The following is a 20,283-nucleotide window of genomic DNA, read 5'->3' as shown; positions in this document are numbered from 1 at the left end:
GTTCATATTGCAATAAATTGAATCAGTTGCCTTGCTCTTTACGACTGAAAAAGTGGAATCGCCTTGTATCACTAAACGAAAAAATTACGACTACTCTCACGACTAATAACAGAATGACCGCCCACGAAACTAAATCCGTTACTAAGCACCCTAAAGTAATTACGTTCTCATAAACAAGTCCCCCTATTTCAATTCGTGATTTTCACTCTGCTGTCATGGTCAAAATTGCAATAAACGGTTTCGGCAGAATTGGACGCCTGGTTGTACGGCGCTGTTTACAAAAACTAAAGGAAGTAAGTAGAACCAAATCGTAACCACTCCTTGTACTAGCCCAACTGAACAGCACAAGGGTACGTCGTGTGGAGAATGGCCAACGGTGGTAGCCATCAACGACCCGTACCTTTCAGCAGACCATATGGCAAATCTTTTCAAATATGATTCAACCCACGGTATCTATCAGGGTGAAATACAGGTAGTTGGCAGTTGCCTGAAGATCGACGGTAAGTCCACAGAGTTGTTGACAAGTGCGAGAATCGCAATTTTAGGTCAACTGGTTGACATTCATAATGAGAAAGCTCCAGACAAAGTTCAGTGGAGTAAAAGTTCTCCGCAGTATCTAGTTGATGCTACAGGCTTGTACAAGACTCAGGACAAAGCTTCGGTAATGTTTTTGCGGTTTTAGTGTGTTTCGCTGAGGTTGGTTTCATGTTAATGTGAATCTTCAGTGGTAAGTGGGTGTTATGAACTGGTACATTTTTCGCACGGGGATTATCGAACAGCAGGTCTAACGCAAATTTTCATTATTGCGTCTTAAAGTACATTTAATAATTATCTTAACAGGTACTTTGAAACCGAGTTGCGTAAACAGTGACCATCCTTGTTTGTAAAAACTAATTACTACACCCACAGGTCTATTTACATGTATGTATTTTTATCTGTTGATTGCTTTGACAACTATATTTATACTTTCATACGTATGTCTACTGATATGAAGACTTTAATTGCCGTTTTATTTACAGTCGTATCATTTTGCTTAAGGTTTCATCAGTGGAAGGTCAAAATCATTTGCAGTAATGATTAGTTGTTTAACACTTTTATTACTTCGACTTGGTATGTTAAAAAATATTGATTACTCAATACTTTTTCTTCTAATTTAATTTCTCTTTGTTTGTATTACACACAGTTTTATTTATTTATTCATTTGCTTATGATTTTCGTTTTTGAAGCTTACTCAGACGCAATGTTTTAGTTTAAGAAATCACGTTATGTTTAGGTACTTTTCTCTAAAAGATATCGGTTGTAAAATTATAAACATTATAAGAAAAAAATTAATTGTGATGATTAAATGATTCACATTATACCTAAACTTTAAAATAAGTTTAGGTAAAATGTGAATCATCTTGAGCAGATTTTATATTGTGAAAAAAATCTGCACATACTAAAACAAAAAGGTAAAATGTAAGAACACCCACCCACCCTGTCTCAATTGTGATATTTTTTTTTATTCGCCGTTAGCCAATTCTTAACAAAAAGCATTTAACTGCAAAATACTTATTTCTTTACGAGAAATTGAAAACAGGTATCGTGTTGTTCAAAGAAAATATTAAGAAAAAAAAGGCAAAATATAAACCCCGCCCACCCACCCCATCTCAATTGTGATTATATTTTTTATTCTTAGAAACTCAACACACATTTAAAATGGTAAATTTGTGTTGAGAAATATCGATTTTGCAATTACGCTCCGCCCCTTTGTTTGACAACGAATGAAAAATTCATCACGATTGAGATAGGGTAGGTCGGCGGGGCTTATACTTTGCCTTGTGTTTTCTTAATATACATAGCCATCTTTTCACAACAAGAAACTTGGTTAAAATAATACGTTTTTGCAAGGAAATATGGATTTTGCAATTATGGAGCATTTTGCAACGTCGATATTTCCTTATACAAATGTTCCATTTTAAAACAAAAAGGCAAAATGTAAGCCCGCCCACCCGCCCTATTTCAATTGTAAATTGGTAGGTAAATTTTAGTGAGATGAAAGCGGCAGAATTCACTAAACTTTGACTTTTTTTTGAAGAAGTTACCTAATGATTCCTGAAATAAGATAAGGTAATATTTAAAATTTTATGGCTGTCAAATTGACAACTGTTACTACTGCTACCTGACGTACTGCTATTGGTGCCTATAATTTAGAATTGCCAACACAAAAATTTGCTTCAGTTATTAATAACCCCGTATTTTAATGCATCAATCAAACGTGGAGATAGTTGTTCACATGTGGTTATTTTAAATCATTCTCTCTTGTGGAGTCCATTTCTTAACAAAAAGCATTTAACGTTTAGAAACTGAATGACAGTTAACAAATTGTGAGCTACAAATGAAACAGACAAGAGTATAAACACATCTGAAATGGCACTGGACCAGTAGCAGGTAAAATCCCGTGCCAGGAAGGTACCTTTAAAATTTCGGTGTACCTCCAAACATTCAAAATTCTTATTTCGCTATAAAAAGTATTTGTAAGAAAGGACACTTGGTATATATTGTGATAACCTAAACATCCCGCCTTAAATTGACATGTGAAAAAAAGTTGAAAGCCCGCGAAAAATTCAAAATTGCAAAATTTGGCGTTGGCTGTGTGTTTTTGAAAAATGCCGGGATGCGTTCAGATGCAAATGGTGGACTTCAAGGTTGGAAAAGTATCGCTAAATAAAACACAAAATTTAGGGAGGACACAAAATTATTTATTCCTCCACTGACAAAAAAAAGCTGCGATCTTTCGATGAAATTTAAATGAAATCAAATTAAACGTTCTGAATCAATGCAAATATTTGAATATCACAAATCTGATAAAACAAATCAAAATCTGAATTAAAGTAACTGGTTGCAAATACACAAGTTATTACGGGCGTGTGACGTCAAATTTAAAATTATGGCAGTCAACAAAAGCACAACAAAAATGCCCATAGGGGTATTAGCACAAGCGGAGTTTGGGGCTACCGGTCGTGGCTGTTCTCCCTCGCGACGGGGATTCTATCTATCGCAAGCCTGCCGCAAAGCAATTCTCTATTACGGACAAGCCGTATGTGCAGGCCGTTCCGGTCACAAACTCGCAGTTGGGTCCCGGCTATGGGGTAGAAACCGACAACGTTAGGTTATCTCGACCCCCCCCTGAATTCTATTCTTACCTGCATATTTTGTCCAGGTGTCGCCATAAATTCCGCCAGCTCGACCAGGAACCGCGCACTCCGCTTCTATCACGCTTTCTATGTTATTTACCTCAATTCCATTTTAAATGTTTAATTTCTTGTAACTCTGATATTAACAACAACTGAACAAGTGTTAAAAAGTTTACGTTATGTTAAATTATGTCTTGATCCAAGTGATTGGTTGCTTTAAAACAATTAGCTTCGAGAGTTTATAATATCGTGAACTGCTTACCCCAAACAAAACACATGATAAATAAACACAAAAATATCCAGTCATCGTTGCGAGGAAATTGCTTCTCGGTGATGTTATGATGATTTTGTTAATTTAACTGCCGTAAATGAACTATTAGCGATCTTGTGTGAGAAATCTAGAAGTATTATAATGTAACACTTACGTGTTAACATCCAGAAACTTGAATTTCATGAAAACTCCTAGCAAATGTCTGTTACATTGTGTTAGAACCAGTTAACGATTAAAATCCTAACATGAACTGTGTATTTACAAACAATGGATTAAATTTACACGAGTTGGCGTCGTTCAAAAATTCACATGTTTCCGTTTAAAAAACCGCAAGAATCAGCTGCGCGTATTGGGGAAAACTGTGCTAACTTACAGCGTCTTTTTCACCATGCTCCCACACAAGAAACCAAAATAAGAATGACGCTTTCAACAAGCTTTCACCATGCCGCCATCTTGTCTACTAAAAGCGCCCTCTGATAAACACCGCTCTAACTAAAATCTCAAGCAGACTACACACTTCAAAAGCGCCAACGTGCACTTGTTGCCTACGTTTAACGATTTTTTTTTTGCTGTTAATTAATTTCGGCGCGAAAATTTGATTCAAACTCGGTCACCACAATATGTGTATTATTGTGTATTAATAATGTTATAATTTTTACAATCGTCGCTAACCGTGCTATTGTCCAACTCCTCATAATCACATCATAAAGTTTTAATGGTCTGAGTATACACTGATTGTTTCGAATACCACAGTAGTGAGTAACACACTGCTTATATATGTAGTATGTAAATACAATTTCTTAGATTGACTCGTATGCTATAATAATTTATAAAAAACAAAGGAATATTTTTAACAGAAAAACAGTTTTCAGTGTTTTGCGATTAATCATTTATGTTAAGTACCCAACATCAGAAGAAAAATATTTCCAAATGATGTTTTTTTGCGTGGTTACATTATACTGAATTTGTGAATAAATACATACATTTGCAATGAAGCGTTTCACTAGCAAATGAAAAACAGTTGTCTTGAAATTAACTACATAAACGTGTTTTACAACTTTTTTATTAGAATTTTTATAGACTATTTTAAATTTAAAAATTAAATACTATATTCAAAGACTTCAAATATATATAGACTGGCTGTCACCCTAAATTCTATTGTATTTCGTGAAGCAGTTCTGTCAACAGAAATCGCCGCCATTGCTGGTCCCTTTCTGTCAATCCTGACCCAACTTAACCTTTAAACGGAACTATCGTTCTCAGTTTTCGAGTTTTCGTTAATAGAAGTAGGAAAGTCTGTTTGTTGGGTGCTGAGTGTGGCTGTTATTTGTTGTTTTTTTTTTGTTTATTGGACCTAGCTCCTGGTCAATGGTGTCGCGTTTGTTACGATAGTATTTAATAAATTAAGTGAACTTTGAACGGAAATGCCAGTAAGCTGCGGTGTACGGTGGTATCGTAATTCGAAACAAAAAAGTAGTGGTCAAAAAGGTATTTTATTTCATCGGCAACACCTTACTATTCCAAATAAACTTGTTAAGATCGTGTTTTAATAACTTTGAAATTGTTGACATTTTAAATTCGGCGCGATTTTGGGACTAAGCAATATGGCGACTGCCGGCTTCAAGTTTTAGGCCACATAGCCGGTCTATACATATTTAAAGTCTCTGACTATATTCACTAAAGTATTTTTTGTTATCATCCACTTGTTGCTTTGTGTTGGTAACATAAAATTTCCCCTATGCATCTAGTGGTTGGTAACTCATCTGTTAAGTCTAAACAGAATTTTACGCAAGCGCCAAGATATAACAGATGGCCAATACCAAAACCCAAACATCCCGCGAAAATTTGAAATGTGAACAAAATTCTAAAACCTGCGAAAAATTCAAAATTTGGCCTTGAACTGCGATCGTCGTCAACAAAAGTGGAAATTTACGTTGTTTTTTACGTCCCTTGGTTCTCAGCTACAACAAAAATCTGTCTTACCTTCAAAATCAAATTAAAAAAAAAAAAACAAGAAAAAGAGAATACTTCATCTCATTCCTTTTGTTGTTGATTTTTAATGGAAAAAAGTTGCATGGTGTTCAATATTGTTAAACCTGTAAGAAAATATTCAAGCTGTTTAATTTTTCGAGTCCACGAAGGTATGACTTTGACCGCAACTTTTCAAGGTCCTTTCTCCTAAAATGACCAACGTTCAGATCAGTTGAAATGCCATAAATGAAGTGAGAAGTTAAGAAGTGTGTTATCAAGTAAAAACATCCAGAAACTTTAGTTATAACTTGATCAACAAAAGAGTGAAGTCTGAATAAGTGAATTTCCTAACACGTGGTTTATATGATCAGTTTCACGATTGTTATATTGTTTTAGAACCAGGAACAGTTGAAAATCTTAACATGAACTGTGAATTTACAAACATTAAGACAAGCGTGCTTATCGAGTAATCAAAAGTTTTATATATCCCATATTAGAAAATCCTTAATAACCTGATATTACCCTAATTACACTCGCTGGAGGAAGACCGTGGCGTCGAATGCGAGTCGTTTTTATTTAAACAATTGCCCATTTATAAAATTGCAAACACAAGTGCCTGCGTTACCAACCCCTAACCACTACCAAGATTCACTAATACATGGTCTAAAACATGAAATTTTTAAAATAATTTTCCTATTTTTTTTCTGAGCACGAAATCAAAATTTCAAATTCAAGACACCATAAAACCCATTGCAATCGGAAAGTAAACAATCATACGTTGTTATTGTAATATGGATATCGCATTCTAAGTTAAAATTCCTAAAGTTGGTATCACCACAATGTCAAAAAATGACTCATGACAATTTATGACATAATAATAACTGTTTTTAACAGGTAAAAACACACATTTTAGACGGCGCATAAATGCCACGGTGATAATGAATTATTTGCATTCTTTCGACGTATATCGATAAAGATAAAGCTGTCATTAAAAAAAAACGTTAATGGGGTCACAACTTTGACAGCAACAGTTAAAAACCTTCTTATTACTTCCGGAGCATAAACGAAGGAAGTATTGTAATCGAGTCCGTCGACCAACTGTTACGTTTCCGTCTGTCTGTCTGTCCGTCTGTTTGTTTGTCTGTCGGTCTGCCGTTTCCGGATTTTTATTATACCGGGTGTCTGGAAAATGACGGATTAACTTTTCGGTACGTTATGTACGAGGGTTTCGGGAGTCCCAAAAAACAATAAAAACATTAAGACAATAACCATAACAACCAGTAGTCCTTAATCCTTGTGCATTGCTATATAATAAAAGAAGTTGCTATTTTTCATTAATATGTAAATAAAAAAAACATTTAATAAGACATTTGTAAATTATAAACAAAAACAAAACCAACAAAAGAAAAACCTATTAAAGCATAACCAACTAAACATAGAGAAGATGTTCAAAATTCGTGCGAAGGTAAGACTGATTTTGACAAATGAAATACCCTCTAAGAACAGAGAGGGTGGGTGGGCGGGGCTAGTACCTGCTAAGATAAGACTGATTTTAGCAAATGACTACTACAGAGTTTTCATAAGTATGTTTTATATCTAATGACCTGTGAGATTTAAAAATGTTGGCCACTTCTCAGTAATAGTACCCATTTTTACAGTTTTAATTGATATGGTTAATCAGAAATAGTTACCTGCTTCCCCTTCTCGAATCTCCCCTTCACCCCAATATCCCTAACCTTTTTTCCCCCATTAACCATCACCAGCGGTTGGATTTGAAAACTAGATTCTTAACATCCACTCGTTGCGAAACTAACCTAAACCACGGCAAACAAACACAACTTTTCCTTAATTTTTCAAGATGTTCGACTACACGCCCAAATTTTAGGCCCTTCTTCACGAAACCGTCGAGCGAGTCATCCTCACTTACCCTTCCAAAAAAGATATCCCCATGTTTGTAATGGGTGTAAACCATGACGATTACAACCCCGACATTAAAATAGTGTCTAACGCTTCGTGCACCACCAACTGCTTAGCACCACTAACCAAAGTGGTCAACGATCACTTCAAAATCGCGTGCGGTTTAATGACCACAATACATGCAGTTACTCCGTCCCAGAACACCCTCGACGGCCCGGCGAAAAAGAACTACAGAATAGGCAGAGGAGCTCTCCAGAACATCATTCCTACGAGCACCGGCGCCGCCAAAGCTATCGCTAAAGTTATACCCGACCTCGAGGGTAAGATAACTGGAATCGCGGCCAGAGTTCCGGTTCCGGATGCGTCTATGGTAGATTTAACGATGATGTAAGTAGTTACTAATATGAACGCTGCTAATACATCTAATAAAATTTTATAACATGGAGAAGTCGCAGCTTTAAGAGACGTGTTTTCTAACCAGAGAAACGTTAGGTTCGTTGATCACACGCTTTCGGGGATTCTAGATGATTTATAAAACTTTATTAGATACAATTACAATATTTCTTATTTGTGATTAAATAAAATTGGGTAGCATTGATACGCCTGCGGAATACGACGTGATCAAATGCAAGATTAAAGAAGCGGCTGATGGGCCGATGCATGGGATTCTGGCGTACACGGACGATCCCATTGTTTCTTCAGATATTATTGGGGATTCCCGGTCCTGCATTTTTGACGCGACAGCTGGACTGGCGCTAACCAGGAATTTTATCAAGTTGATTGCATGGTATGATAACGAGTGGGGTTATGCTTGTCGAGTTGTGGATCTGTGTAAATATATGGCGTCGAGGGAATCTTGCTAAACAAACTAAATTCAAAATTGTAAAATAATATCAAAATAAAGAATGAAGTCCTTAGTAGATACCTGCGGTGGTGTTGCGATATATTGTTTTTCTTCTGAACGATGGCCTCAACTCTCGAACCGACTACTCTGAAATTTCGGGTGTATTTAAGACTATCGTGTAAACGGAAAACACTAACTAGATTGGTCTATTTTTCATATATTTCGCTACACCCATACAGGTATGTTGGACAAAATAAAAATCTGCCGCATATTCTACGCTCTACCCCGTCTTCGCATGAAAATAAAACATGTACATCCTTATATTCGTTTTATTTTTTTTATTATATAACAAAGTTTTGTATTGCTAAGTTCATGCCTATTCTGAAGAAGTCACAGCAAGAACAAAGTTTGTTAAAATGGAACACGCCTCAACCAAAAGCAATGAAGGTGAGTAATTTTGACGGTCAAGATAAGACTGATAAAAATAAATATATTTCTACTATAAATGTTGAACTATGGCGGTTATTAACAAAATGATTAACTGCAAACGAAGTATGTATTTTTTATATTTACAGTTGTCGTTGAATTTGCACATAAAGGTTTTATTACCCATTATGTACATTCTTTTATCACACTATGTGTATGGTTTAGTCATTTAGTGCCATGGGAAAGTTCGTATTGTTAAGTTTTTACACACAGCGATAATTTCATTTCTTCCTAAAGTAAAACGCTTTTGTTTAAAGTATGTCTCCATTTACGACTTTTTTTTACAAAATTGTGTGGTATTTATTAATATTTAATATACGGTTTATTTGTAACAACCAAGATTTTGACAAAATACGTTCTGTCGAACGAAAATAGGTTAAAGCTGACACAAAAACGAGGTAAAGTTTCACAAGATTTACCAATAATTCACTAATCCGAACACAAATAGCTCAAAGTTGACACCAAAATTACAAAAGGATTGCAAAAGATTTCATTAATCTTATTTAAAATAATACGAACTAGACAAGCTTTGAACGAAATCCAAAACACATTTCGCAAGCTGGATTCCAGAATATTTAAATAAAATAAATAAAGAAAATAAATCAAAAAGTTTTCAGATTAGAATTGGCCATGGAAATATTTGTCATGTCTTTGATTAAACTGTAAATGTCTGGCATAACCTCATTGGTATTTCAATAATTTGGATTTTTGACATTTGCATTGTAATCAAAGGCATGACAAATATTTCCTTGGCCAACTCGAATCTGAAAACTTTTTGATCACACGTTATATCAACTGCAACAAAAACTTCGACAAAAAATTGGCATTCGTAAAACGTAAAAATTGTTAATACTTCCTTCGTTTTTTAATTTTATTGATTGTTTTAGAAGTACTGTTATGTAGGTACTTGATTGTACTTGTTTATACAATGTATATATTTTAGTCTAGTGTGTAAGTATATGTTATGTAAGTGTGTACATTTTGTTACTGGACGAGGCTAAACAAATTGTATTTTGTATGCTAATAAATTCATTCATTCATTCATTCATTCATTCATTAAAGCTTTACAACCTAAAATAGGATGGTTATATTGAACAAAAAGAAGTCGTTGTTGTTATTGATTATAAAAAAAAAACAATTTTGATTTTAAGTGAAATGTCATTGTCAGCTATGTCATTTTTGACAACAGAAAGTAAGTTACACTTAGTGGGGGATGGAAATAGCATATTCTTTCAAACTACTTCAAAAACAAAACACAAGTTGCCCCTGAGATTATTTCAGTTTATTTCAAAAACAAAACAAAAGGGATGTCCTTCTTTCAAACTACTTCAGAAACAAAACGAAAGTGGTCCCCGAGACTCTTTTAACCTTCTTCAAAAATTAGGCACAAGGGATCCTCGAGATTCTTTCAAACTGCCACAAAACCAAGCACAAGTGGTAGCCGAGATTCTTTCAAACCACTTCAAAGACTAGACAGAGTCTCCGAGATTCTTTCAAACCTACTTCAAAAACCACCACAAAGAGTCCCCGAGATTCTTCAATTTACTTCAAAAACAAAACAAAAGGTGTCCCTGAGATTCTGTTAAACTACTTCACAACCAGGCGCCAGAGGTCCCCGAAATTTTTTCAAACTGCTTCAAAAACAAAGCAAAAGTTGTCCCTGAGATTCTTTCAAACTACCTCAAAAACAAAACAAAACAGTTCCCGAGATTCTTTTAAACTACTTCAAAACCAGGCGCAAGGGGTCCCCGAAATTCTTTCAACTTACTTCAAAAACAACAAAAGTTGTTCCCGAGATTCTTGTAAGCTACTTCAAAAACAAAACAAAAGGGGTCCCCGAGATTTTTCAAACTACTTCAAAACAAAAGGGAACCCCAAGATTCTTTCAAACCTATTTCAAAAACTTAACACAAAGAGTCCCCAAAATTCTTCAATTTATTTCAAAACTAAACAAAAGGGGTGTCCGAGATTCTTTCAAATTACTTCAAAAATCAGGCAAAAGGGATTCCCGAGATTCTTTTAAACTACTTCAAAACCAGGGCAAGGGGTCCCCGAGATTTCTTCAAATTACTTCAAAAACAAAACTAAAGGAGTCCCCGAGATTCTTGTAAGCTACTTCAAAAACAAAATAAAAGAAGTCCCAGAGATTTTTCAAAGTACTTCAAACCAAAGGGATCCCCGAGATTCTTCAATTTACTTCAAAAACCATGCAAAAGGAGGAGTCCCCTACATTCTTTCAAACTACTTCAAAAACAAAACGAAACTGGTCCCCGAGGCTCTTTCAACTTACTTCAAAAATCAGGCACAAGGGATCCCCGAGATTCTTTCAAATTACTTCAAAAACAAAAAAAAACGGATTTCCGAGATTCTTTCAAACTGCTACAAAACCAAGCACAAGTGGTTGCCGAGATTCTTTCAAACTCCTTCAAAGACCATACACAGAGTCCCCGAGATTCTTTCAAACCTACTTCAAAAACCAACACAAAGGGTCCCCGAGATTCTTCAATTTACTTCAAAAACAAAACGAAAGGTGTCTCTGAGATTTTTTGAAACTACTAAGGCGCAAGGGGTCCCCAAGATTCTTTCAGACTACTTCAAAAACAACTAAAGGATCCCCGAGATCCTTTCAATTTACTTCAAAAACAATAAAAGGGGTCTCTGAGATTTTATCAAACTGTTTAAAGAACCAAAGACAAGGGGTCCCTGAGATTTTTCAAACTACTTCAAAAGAAAAGCAATCCCCGAGAGTCTTTCAAACTATTTAAAAAAAAAACAAGTGGTCCCCGACATTCTTTTAAATTACTTCAAAAATCGGGCACAAGGAATCCTAAAGACTTACAATACTAAGAATCCCTGATATTCTTGAATTTACTTCAAAAACAAAACGAAACTGGTCCTCGAGATTCTTTCAACCTACTTCCAAAACCAGGCACAAGGGTTCCTTGAAATTCTTTCAAACTACTTCAATAACAAAACAAAAGGTGTCCCTGAGATTCTATTAAACTACTTCACAACCAGGCCCAAGGGGTTCCCGAGATTCTTTCAAACTGCTTCAAAAACAAAACTAAAGAATTCCCGAGATTCTTCAATTTACTTCAAAAACGAAACATAAGGTGTCCTTGAGATTCTATTAAACTACTTCACAACCAGGCGCAAGGGGTCCCCGAGATTCTTTCAATTCACTTCAAAAACAAAAAAAGGGGTGTCCGAGATTCTTTCAAACTGCTTCAAAAACAAAACAAGAAGGGTTCCCGACATTCTTTTAAATTACTTTAAAAACCATGCACAAAGGGTCCCCTAGAGTCTTTTGAAGTACTTCAGAAACGAAAGAGGTCCCCGAGAGTTTTACAACCTACATCAAAAATCAGGCACAACGGATCCCCGAGATTCTTTCAAACTACTGTAAAAACAAAAGAAAAAGTGGTCGCCGAGATTCTTTCATACTACTTCAAAGACCAGACACAAAGTCCCCGAGATTCTTTCAAACCTACTTCAAAAACCAACACAAAGGGTCCCCGAGATTCTTCAATTTACTTCAAAAACAAAACAAAAGGTGTCCCTAAGATTCTTTTAAACTACTAAGGCGCAAGGGGTCGCCGAGATTCTTTCAGACTACTTCAAAAACAACTAAAGGGTCCCCAAGATCCTTTCAATTTACTTCAAAAACAACAAAAGGGGTTTCCGAGATTCTTTCAAACTGTTTCAAAAACCAAAGAAAAGGGGTCCCCGAGATTTTTCAAACTACTTCAAAACAAAAGCAATCCCCGAGATTCTTTCAAACTAGTTAAAAAAAACGAGAAAAATCAGGCACAAGGAATCCTGGAGACTTTCAACCTACATCAAAAATCAGACACAAGGGATCCTCGACATTCTTTCACCCTACTTCAAAAACCAACACTAAGAGTCCCCGATATTCTTGAATTTACTTCAAAAACAAATCAAAAGGGGTGTCCGAGATTCTTTCAAACTACTTCAACAATCATGCACAAGGAGTCCTTGAGATTCTTTCAATTTACTTCAAAAACAAATCAAACGGTGTCCCTGAGATTCTTTTAAACTACTTCAAAACCGGGCGCAAAGGGTCCGCTTCGAGATTCTTTCAAACTACTTCAAAAACAAAACGAAAGAGGTCCCCGAGACTCTTTCAACCTACTTCAAAATCAGGTACAAGGAATCCCCGAGATTCTTTCAAAAACAAAACAAAAGGGGCCGCCGAGATTCATTTAAACCGCACTTCAAAGACCAGACACTGAACCCCCGAAATTCTTTCGAATCTACTTCAAAACCAACACAAACAGTCCCCGATATTCCTCAATTTACTTCAAAAATAAAACAAAAGGTGTCCCTGATATTCTTTTAAACTATACTTCAAAACCAGGCGCAAGGTGTCCCCGAGAGCGTTTCAAACTACTTCAAAAACAAAACTAAAGGGGTCCTCGAGATTCTTTCAGTTTACTTCAAAACCAACAAAAGTTGTTCCCGAGATTCTTGTAAGTTAGTTCAAAAACAAAACAAAAGGGTCCCCGAGATTTTTCAAACTACTTCAAAACAAAAGGGAACCGCGAGACTTTCAGACCTACTTCAAAAATTAACACAAAGAGTCCCCAAAATTCTTCAATTTACTTCAAAAACAAAACTAAAGGGGTCCTCGAGATTCTTTCAGTTTACTTCAAAACCAACAAAAATGGTCTCCGAGGTTCTTTCAAACTGCTTCAGTAACAAAACAGAAGGAATCCCCGACATTCTTTTAAATGACTTAAAAAAACATCCACAAAGGGTACCCCCTAGATTCTTTCAAACTACTTTAAAAACAAAACGAAAGAGGTTCCCGAGACTCTTTCAACCTATTTCAAAAATCAGACTCAAGGAATCCCCGAGACTCTTTCAACCTACTTCAAAAATCAGGCACAAGGAATTCAGCAGACTCATTCAACCTACTTAAAAAATCAGGCACAAGGGATCCCCAAGATTCTTGCAAACGACTTCAAAGATCAGACACAGAGTCCCCGAGATTCTTTCAAACCTACTTCAAAAACCAACCCAAAGGGTCCCCGAAATTCTTTCAATTTACTTCAAAAACACAACAAAAGGTCTCCCGGAATTCTTTTAAAGTAGTTCAAAACTAGGCGCAATGGGTCTCCGAGATTCTTTCAAACTGCTTTAAAAACATTCTTTTAAATGACTTAAAAAAACATCCACAAAAGGTACCCCCTAGATTCTTTCAAACTAATTCAAAAATAAAACGAAAGTGGTCCCCGAGACTCTTTCAACCTACTGCAAAAATCAGGCACAAGGTATCCCGGAGGCTCTTTCAACCTACTTAAGAAATCAAACACAAGGGATCCACGAGATTCTTTCAAACTATGTACTTCAAAAACCATGCACAAGGGGTCCCCTAGATTCTTTCAAACTACTTCAAAAACAAAACGAAAGAGGCCCCCGACACTCTTTCAACCTACTTCATAATCAGGCACAAAGAATCCCCGAGATTCTTTCAAAATACTTCAAAAACAAGACAAAAAGAGTCCCCACGATTCTTTCAAATCTACTTCAAAAACCAACACAAAGTGTCCCCGAAATCCTTTCAATTTATTTAAAAAACAAAACAAAAGGTGTCCCTGATATTCTTGTAAGCTACTTCAAACACCAGGCGCAATGGGTCTCCGAGATTCTTTCAAGCTACTTCAAAAACACAACAAAAGGGGTCCCCGAGCTTCTTTCAGTTACTTCAAAAACAAAAGGTATTACTACCATCTGGACTCGGGAATTTTCCAGAGACACCAGTAGCCGAGGTACCAGAGCACCGCTGCCCGAATCCAAATTTTGTATACTTTTAAATGAAGTCAAATTTTGGCCTTCCAGCCATCGGTCTAAATTTTTCGCGTTGAATTTTTCACACATAAAATGTTGCCTACGTCATTGCTACGTCATCTTGTGTTCATTTATACTGATGTCAGTAAAATGTCAAAATCCCCTTATTTTTTTTTGTTACGTGACTTTACTCATGACGACTATAGAACACAGTAAGTATTTTGTGATTTTGACAAGTGATAAGTTTGTATAAATAACTAGTAATTAAAATGTCATTAGACAGGATATTTATTGCACTATCTGGCACAAAACAACATGAGTTAATTAGTGAAACAGAAGTATTAAAAGTAAGTATGATAATTTCATAATAAAATAAATAAAGCAAATTGGAGCAAATTCTGAAAACAATCCTTAGACTGGTATCACTCACTCACTAATGACATTACAGAGTAACCTGACCTCATTAGATGAATCATGATAAAATATCGAGACAAATGTCATTTTCATTTGTTTAAGAATTGTTTTCATGGTCGACACTAATTCTATTTTCTCTTTTCGACTAGGTGGCAACTAAAAAAGGCGCGGCATTTTTGCTGGGTGTATTTAATTTTTGACACTGACAAGTGACAGATTTATGAGTTCACAGAATGATGTGTGCAGTAGTACCAACTGATTTCACAGCTAACTGTAATTCGTTTCATTTTCGATCGCATTTATTCTACAGGCACACTACTACTCTAATGGGTTAATAAAATTAATTCCAGTTTTTGTCTGAACGAGAGAGAGAGAGAGAGAGAGAAAACGAAAAGGAACTAAAAAACCGCGTAGTAAACAGTGTGGCTAATTTAAGGCATAATTTATGAAGTACTTTGAAAAAAATCGGTTTTATGGCGTGATGTAATTTTAATTAACCAAATAAACTAAACTGTTTACAGGTATGGCCATTCAAGATACGTTTTTATGGACCATATTGAATAACATGAATCATAATGACGGAATTTATAAGTTTTTATTCGTTTTTTGTCACACCACTGGAAAAAACGTGCAATTCAATTAAACAATACAACGTCACCCATCTCATAAATCAACAACAATTATCTTGTAAATCAACACACTTACAACTTCCTTGCTTGTTTTCGATTTTCACTTGAACACGAGTTTATTGAAAAATATCTTTGTTTGCTTATCAACCTTGATCAGCTATTCGCAGAATCATCGAGATTAAATAAAACGTATCTACTTATTTTCATTGTTTTATTAAGAACACAGTGAAAAATACATTAAATAATACAAAAGAAAATAGTAACATCGATCGACACGTTCCCGCTCTGACGCAGCCTACGGAAAACCCAAAATTTCTTATCACGTCGATTTTCGAGTTTAAGGGGTCGCGTGAGTCGAGAAGTGTCCAACTAAGCCTACGAAAACCATAAATGCAGTCTTTGTTAAATATCAATCTGGAACTGCTCCTCATGAGAATCGTCGATCTTCCTCGAGATGTGGTTGTTGGTGTTGGAGCACCGTTTGTTAGTTCCGTTGTAGTGGTTGGGTTTGCCCTTCATCAACGACTCGGGGATTCCGTAACTCGGGGGTGTTTTCGCTATGGGGGAGTTCCTCAAGTTCATCAGGAACGCCTTCTCGTAGACTATTTTCGTACCTGCAACGACAATTAAAAATAAAAGTCTCCCGCTTTGTCTCAGGAATCTTCAGATAAGATCGTATCTTCAACTTAAACACCACTCGGTTCAATGGTGTCTCAAGGATATTCGCTATCACAATAAATATGCAAAATTGTGGACGCGTTATCTGTTTTGCATAACAGCAACAACAAATTGTTCGGAAAGTCGTAAGGTTGCCTTTTTAATTGACCAGGTATAAAAATAACCCACAGTAAAATTTATGGCTGGCTTGGATTATGTTAGATATGTTATCGAATACGTGTCACCACGACACAAACAAAAACACGGTTCTGGGTTTAATTACATGACAGCTGCAGCGACAAAGGAAGCAAAAGGACAACGAGATAACGACACGTCACAAATAGGACAACCCGCTTCCGTTGTTCTTAAAAATAAGGCGCCTTGACACTAATTGCCAGTCTACAATTATTATTAATCGAAAAGGAAAAATACAAAGACTACGTGCGTCTGGTCAAGTTTTAACTTGCACTGGGTCAGTGCTACGAAAAACCAGGTCAGACGCTGGGCTTTTTTGACTTTTTTTTCGAAACTGTAGCAAGTCAGGTGAATTTCCACACTTTTACTGCGTATTTATAAAATTTGCCAGAATTAACTCCGAGTGTTTACTATTATCAGACTTTACTCAAGGTCGCATTATAAATTCGCCACGTGCAGTCGCGGCTGTGTTGTTTTTCCACAATTACATAAGCGAAGAAGTGATGAACTCGCAGTTGATAACGATAAATTTTAACTCAGAATAACAAAAATAGTTGCTTAATTTTAACGACCACAAACAATAATAATAGTAATAATAACAATAACGAACCTCCTGGAGTGGTGGAATAGAGGGTGCCTCCAGGGGTTGACGAGTAGTGCGACGGGAGGTCCGAAGGGTCGTTAATGTACACTTTTTTGGTGGGAATGGTTTTGCTCTCAGTGACTTGTCTGGCCATAGGGGATGCCGACATGGTACACAGTGTGGAAAAAACGATGCTCGTGCGATAAGGAAACACAACGAATTGTCAGCGCTGACTCAAGTTATATAAGTGGAACCCCCTCTTATTAGTTGTCTCGATTGTGTACTTCTCCCACTTTTCCTGCTGAAAAGTAAACAAACAAGGCTTTGACACGAGTGGGGAGTGTTTTGGACGAGCTTTTGTACCTTATCCACCTCTCCTTGCACTACGTTTCCTCGTTTCAAGTACTGCGTATTAGAGGTGTGTTTTCCTGGATTTTTCTCCACTGATATGAATAATGTATGTCGCGTGGTTTTTTACGTCGTTTTGTATTGTTTTTGCTTGTTATGTAAAAGGTGTTTATGGCTTGTGGGTACTGCATTGAAGGATTTTTTTTTCTTGATGGTTGTTGCAGGAATTATGATTTATTTATCGGTTAACGGGGATTGATGCAATCGGACGTTTGTGCAAACGCTGCATAAATTTATGGCTGAGTGGATTCTAAATGAAGCAGTAAATTCAAAGTAAATTTCAGTTTTGGTGATAATGTAATTCATGTGTCACGAAGCGCTGTGATAGCGATAATAATAATGGTATTTACGAATCTTTTGAATTCTAAAAATGATCAAAGGACTAATCGTGTAATCGTGTAATCGGGTAATCGTGAAAAAATCACCACACACAAATAAACTTGAATGATAAAACGAGAAAGTACGTGAATGCACGTGTATCAGAGATAACGTTGATTAATCTTCAGGAGAAACGCGTTGTTTGTACTCAGAGAAGCTCCAGCGTTGACTTCGTTAAGTGACTGACCCGTATAATAGAATACACAAAGGGCGAAATTGTCGCTTATGTCACCTTGTCCTATGATAAAATTACTAGATCTGGCGTGACTGTTTACAAGTTGAATAAATTACTTTTTAAGCCACATGCGAGATAAACAACTTTTTGTAAACAATGTGACTCCACATGACCAAAACAATTCAGACATTGCAGGATTACTAGTACTACTAATGACTTTCATTCTGAGCAATAATATTACGAAAAAGAATTTGTATTTTGTATTAAACTGTATAAAATAACATACTCCTACACGTGTAGTTTATGAATACGTCTTGAGTTTTTATCCATATTTTTGGAAAAAAAAATCGAAATTGTAGAACAATATTTTGCAAAATTTTAAAGTTATAAGAATAAGTCATATTATTTTATTGTTTAAATGAGGAAAACACTTGTACAGAAAAAACCCACTTGAAACAAATCCATAGCACGCGTAATTTAACAGCAAATAATTATCTTTATTCCAACGTATATGGGCTCTCATTAAAAAATAATAATAAAATTCACAAGTCAAATTTTATAATTTTTCGAAAAAGCTGGATATGTTTTATTGTACTTCAGGGGCGAGGGAAGTTCTGTCTAAATAACCTCCGACCAATTTTTTATAAATTATTTATACGTCCCATTATGTATGAATTTATTGGTTATAAATTTGTTTATATTTTTTTGTCTATTTATGTATTTGTTTTTATATATTTTTATAAATAATTTATTTATGAATATAGTTATGAAATGATTTCTAAACAATTTTCCAAACCAAGTTTTTAGAAAATGTTTAACTTGATTGTGCATCGATATTTAATTCTAAAATTTATGTATAATAATAATTTTTAATAAATAATTGTTTATAAACTTGTTTTTCTTTCACACAGTTGTCGACGTCACAAATCGTTACATCATATGATGAGTCAGCGGTTCGACAATTTTGTCAGATTTTAATTTATCATTCAGTAAAAAATTATTAATATTAATATTTGTCAATTTATAAATTGTACATATAATTACTAATTTGTTTATGAATCACGTTTGTAAATATTTTTCATTAATAATATGTTTATAATAATGATTGTATTAATAAACAAATTAACTTATAAATTTGTTTATATTTTTGTGTATAAATTTGTCATGGGTGGAAATAAAAAACTGGCATACTAAAAATTTAGTATTGTAAGTAGGTCTCAAAAGTCATTCAAAATGCTTTCCTTGGTGTCACGGTGTCAGTCATATGTTGTAAAATTATATTTTCTTGACAAAAACCCAACTTACACGTTTCAAATTTTCAGAATTATTTAGTTACCAATTATTGCGTCCCAGTTTTTTTGTCCACCGATGGTACAGATGTATTTTTACTTCTTGAGCGTAAGCTAAGGAAATAGATATTGGAACAGGATGTTTTTTCGAAGTTTTATGATCCTAAAGTATGAAAACATAGGTCACGCGTTTCGGTCTGTGTTGATTTTTATTAGACAGATAATAATCTTCCAATCTTCTGTACCAATTGTTGTCACATTTTCTATAGAGCGCACTCTTTTAAATATTTGACTATATTTCCATTCATTACTTAGTGTTGGCTACACGAAATCGATCAGATTTTCACTATTCAAAATAATTTTGGAAGTGTCATGTCTTTATCCATAATGTTCTTCATTTTATAATATTACAAACAACTTAAAAATTGTTCACAATGAATCTGACAACAGTGGCTAATGTTTCATTTTTTGGACGTCAACTTGACGTAATAAGAAATTTTTTAATGATTTTTGTGGAACGTAGACTTGTTAACTTAATAATATCCGTTGAGTTTTTTTTAACACCCTAGGAGTATTATGTAGATGGTTTCACGTTAATCAGAATTTGTCTATTAATCCCCACCAATAAGATGATGACGTCACCTCAGAATTTTGCGTAGTACCTAAATGTTATTAAATTTTATAAAATCATACTCCTACACTTGTGCTTTATAAGTTTGTCTTGATTTTACCGTAGACATCCAGATTTTTGGAATAAAATCAAAAATGTGTAACAACATTTTACAATTTCACTTTGAAACTCCAAAACTGAGTTGACTGAGTGCTCTGAAATCTTGACAACGTTTTAAAATTATCGTTAGTATAGTAAATCATGAATCAAAATGTATCCGTTTATTCTTCACTTATTTGAGTGTACTTTAACATTTTTATTTTAACTTACACACTTGGTTCACGCTGCATTAATCCTTTCAAGGTCACATACGTAATTTTTTGGCAGTGTGAATATGACTTCTCATTTTCTTCCTCTGTGTACGTAGCCAATAAAGTCGATTTGGTAACCATGTCAAACGTCACTGAAG

At 35.2% G+C, this 20,283-nt stretch overlaps 2 protein-coding genes across 2 annotated transcripts; one reads left to right on the top strand and one right to left on the bottom strand.

Moving 5' to 3' along the window:
- The first annotated feature begins 151 nt into the window (after positions 1 to 151).
- Positions 152 to 8,500, top strand: LOC135132626 (glyceraldehyde-3-phosphate dehydrogenase-like). The gene is made up of 5 exons (XM_064060768.1): positions 152 to 293; positions 344 to 500; positions 546 to 661; positions 7,304 to 7,722; positions 7,928 to 8,500. Exons 1-5 carry the CDS (start codon positions 216 to 218, stop codon positions 8,196 to 8,198), a joined length of 1,041 nt encoding a protein of 346 aa, XP_063916838.1. The 5' UTR covers positions 152 to 215; the 3' UTR covers positions 8,199 to 8,500.
- A 7,216-nt stretch (positions 8,501 to 15,716) lies between these two features.
- Thor (thor) lies at positions 15,717 to 17,196 on the bottom strand. The gene is made up of 2 exons (XM_064059721.1): positions 16,982 to 17,196; positions 15,717 to 16,133 (listed from the first exon to the last, which is right to left on the bottom strand). The coding sequence occupies exons 1-2, from the start codon at positions 17,121 to 17,123 to the stop codon at positions 15,922 to 15,924; spliced, it is 354 nt and encodes a 117-aa protein (XP_063915791.1). The 5' UTR covers positions 17,124 to 17,196; the 3' UTR covers positions 15,717 to 15,921.
- Between the last annotated feature and the right edge of the window lie 3,087 nt (positions 17,197 to 20,283).

The sequence above is a fragment of the Zophobas morio genome, unplaced genomic scaffold (assembly GCF_036711695.1).
Source record: "Zophobas morio isolate AGI-343-1 ecotype UQ-CSIRO unplaced genomic scaffold, CSIRO_AGI_Zmor_V1 ptg000021l, whole genome shotgun sequence".
In the NCBI taxonomy this organism is placed as follows: Eukaryota; Metazoa; Arthropoda; class Insecta; order Coleoptera; family Tenebrionidae; genus Zophobas; species Zophobas morio.
This window is presented reverse-complemented; position numbering and strand designations above follow the sequence as displayed.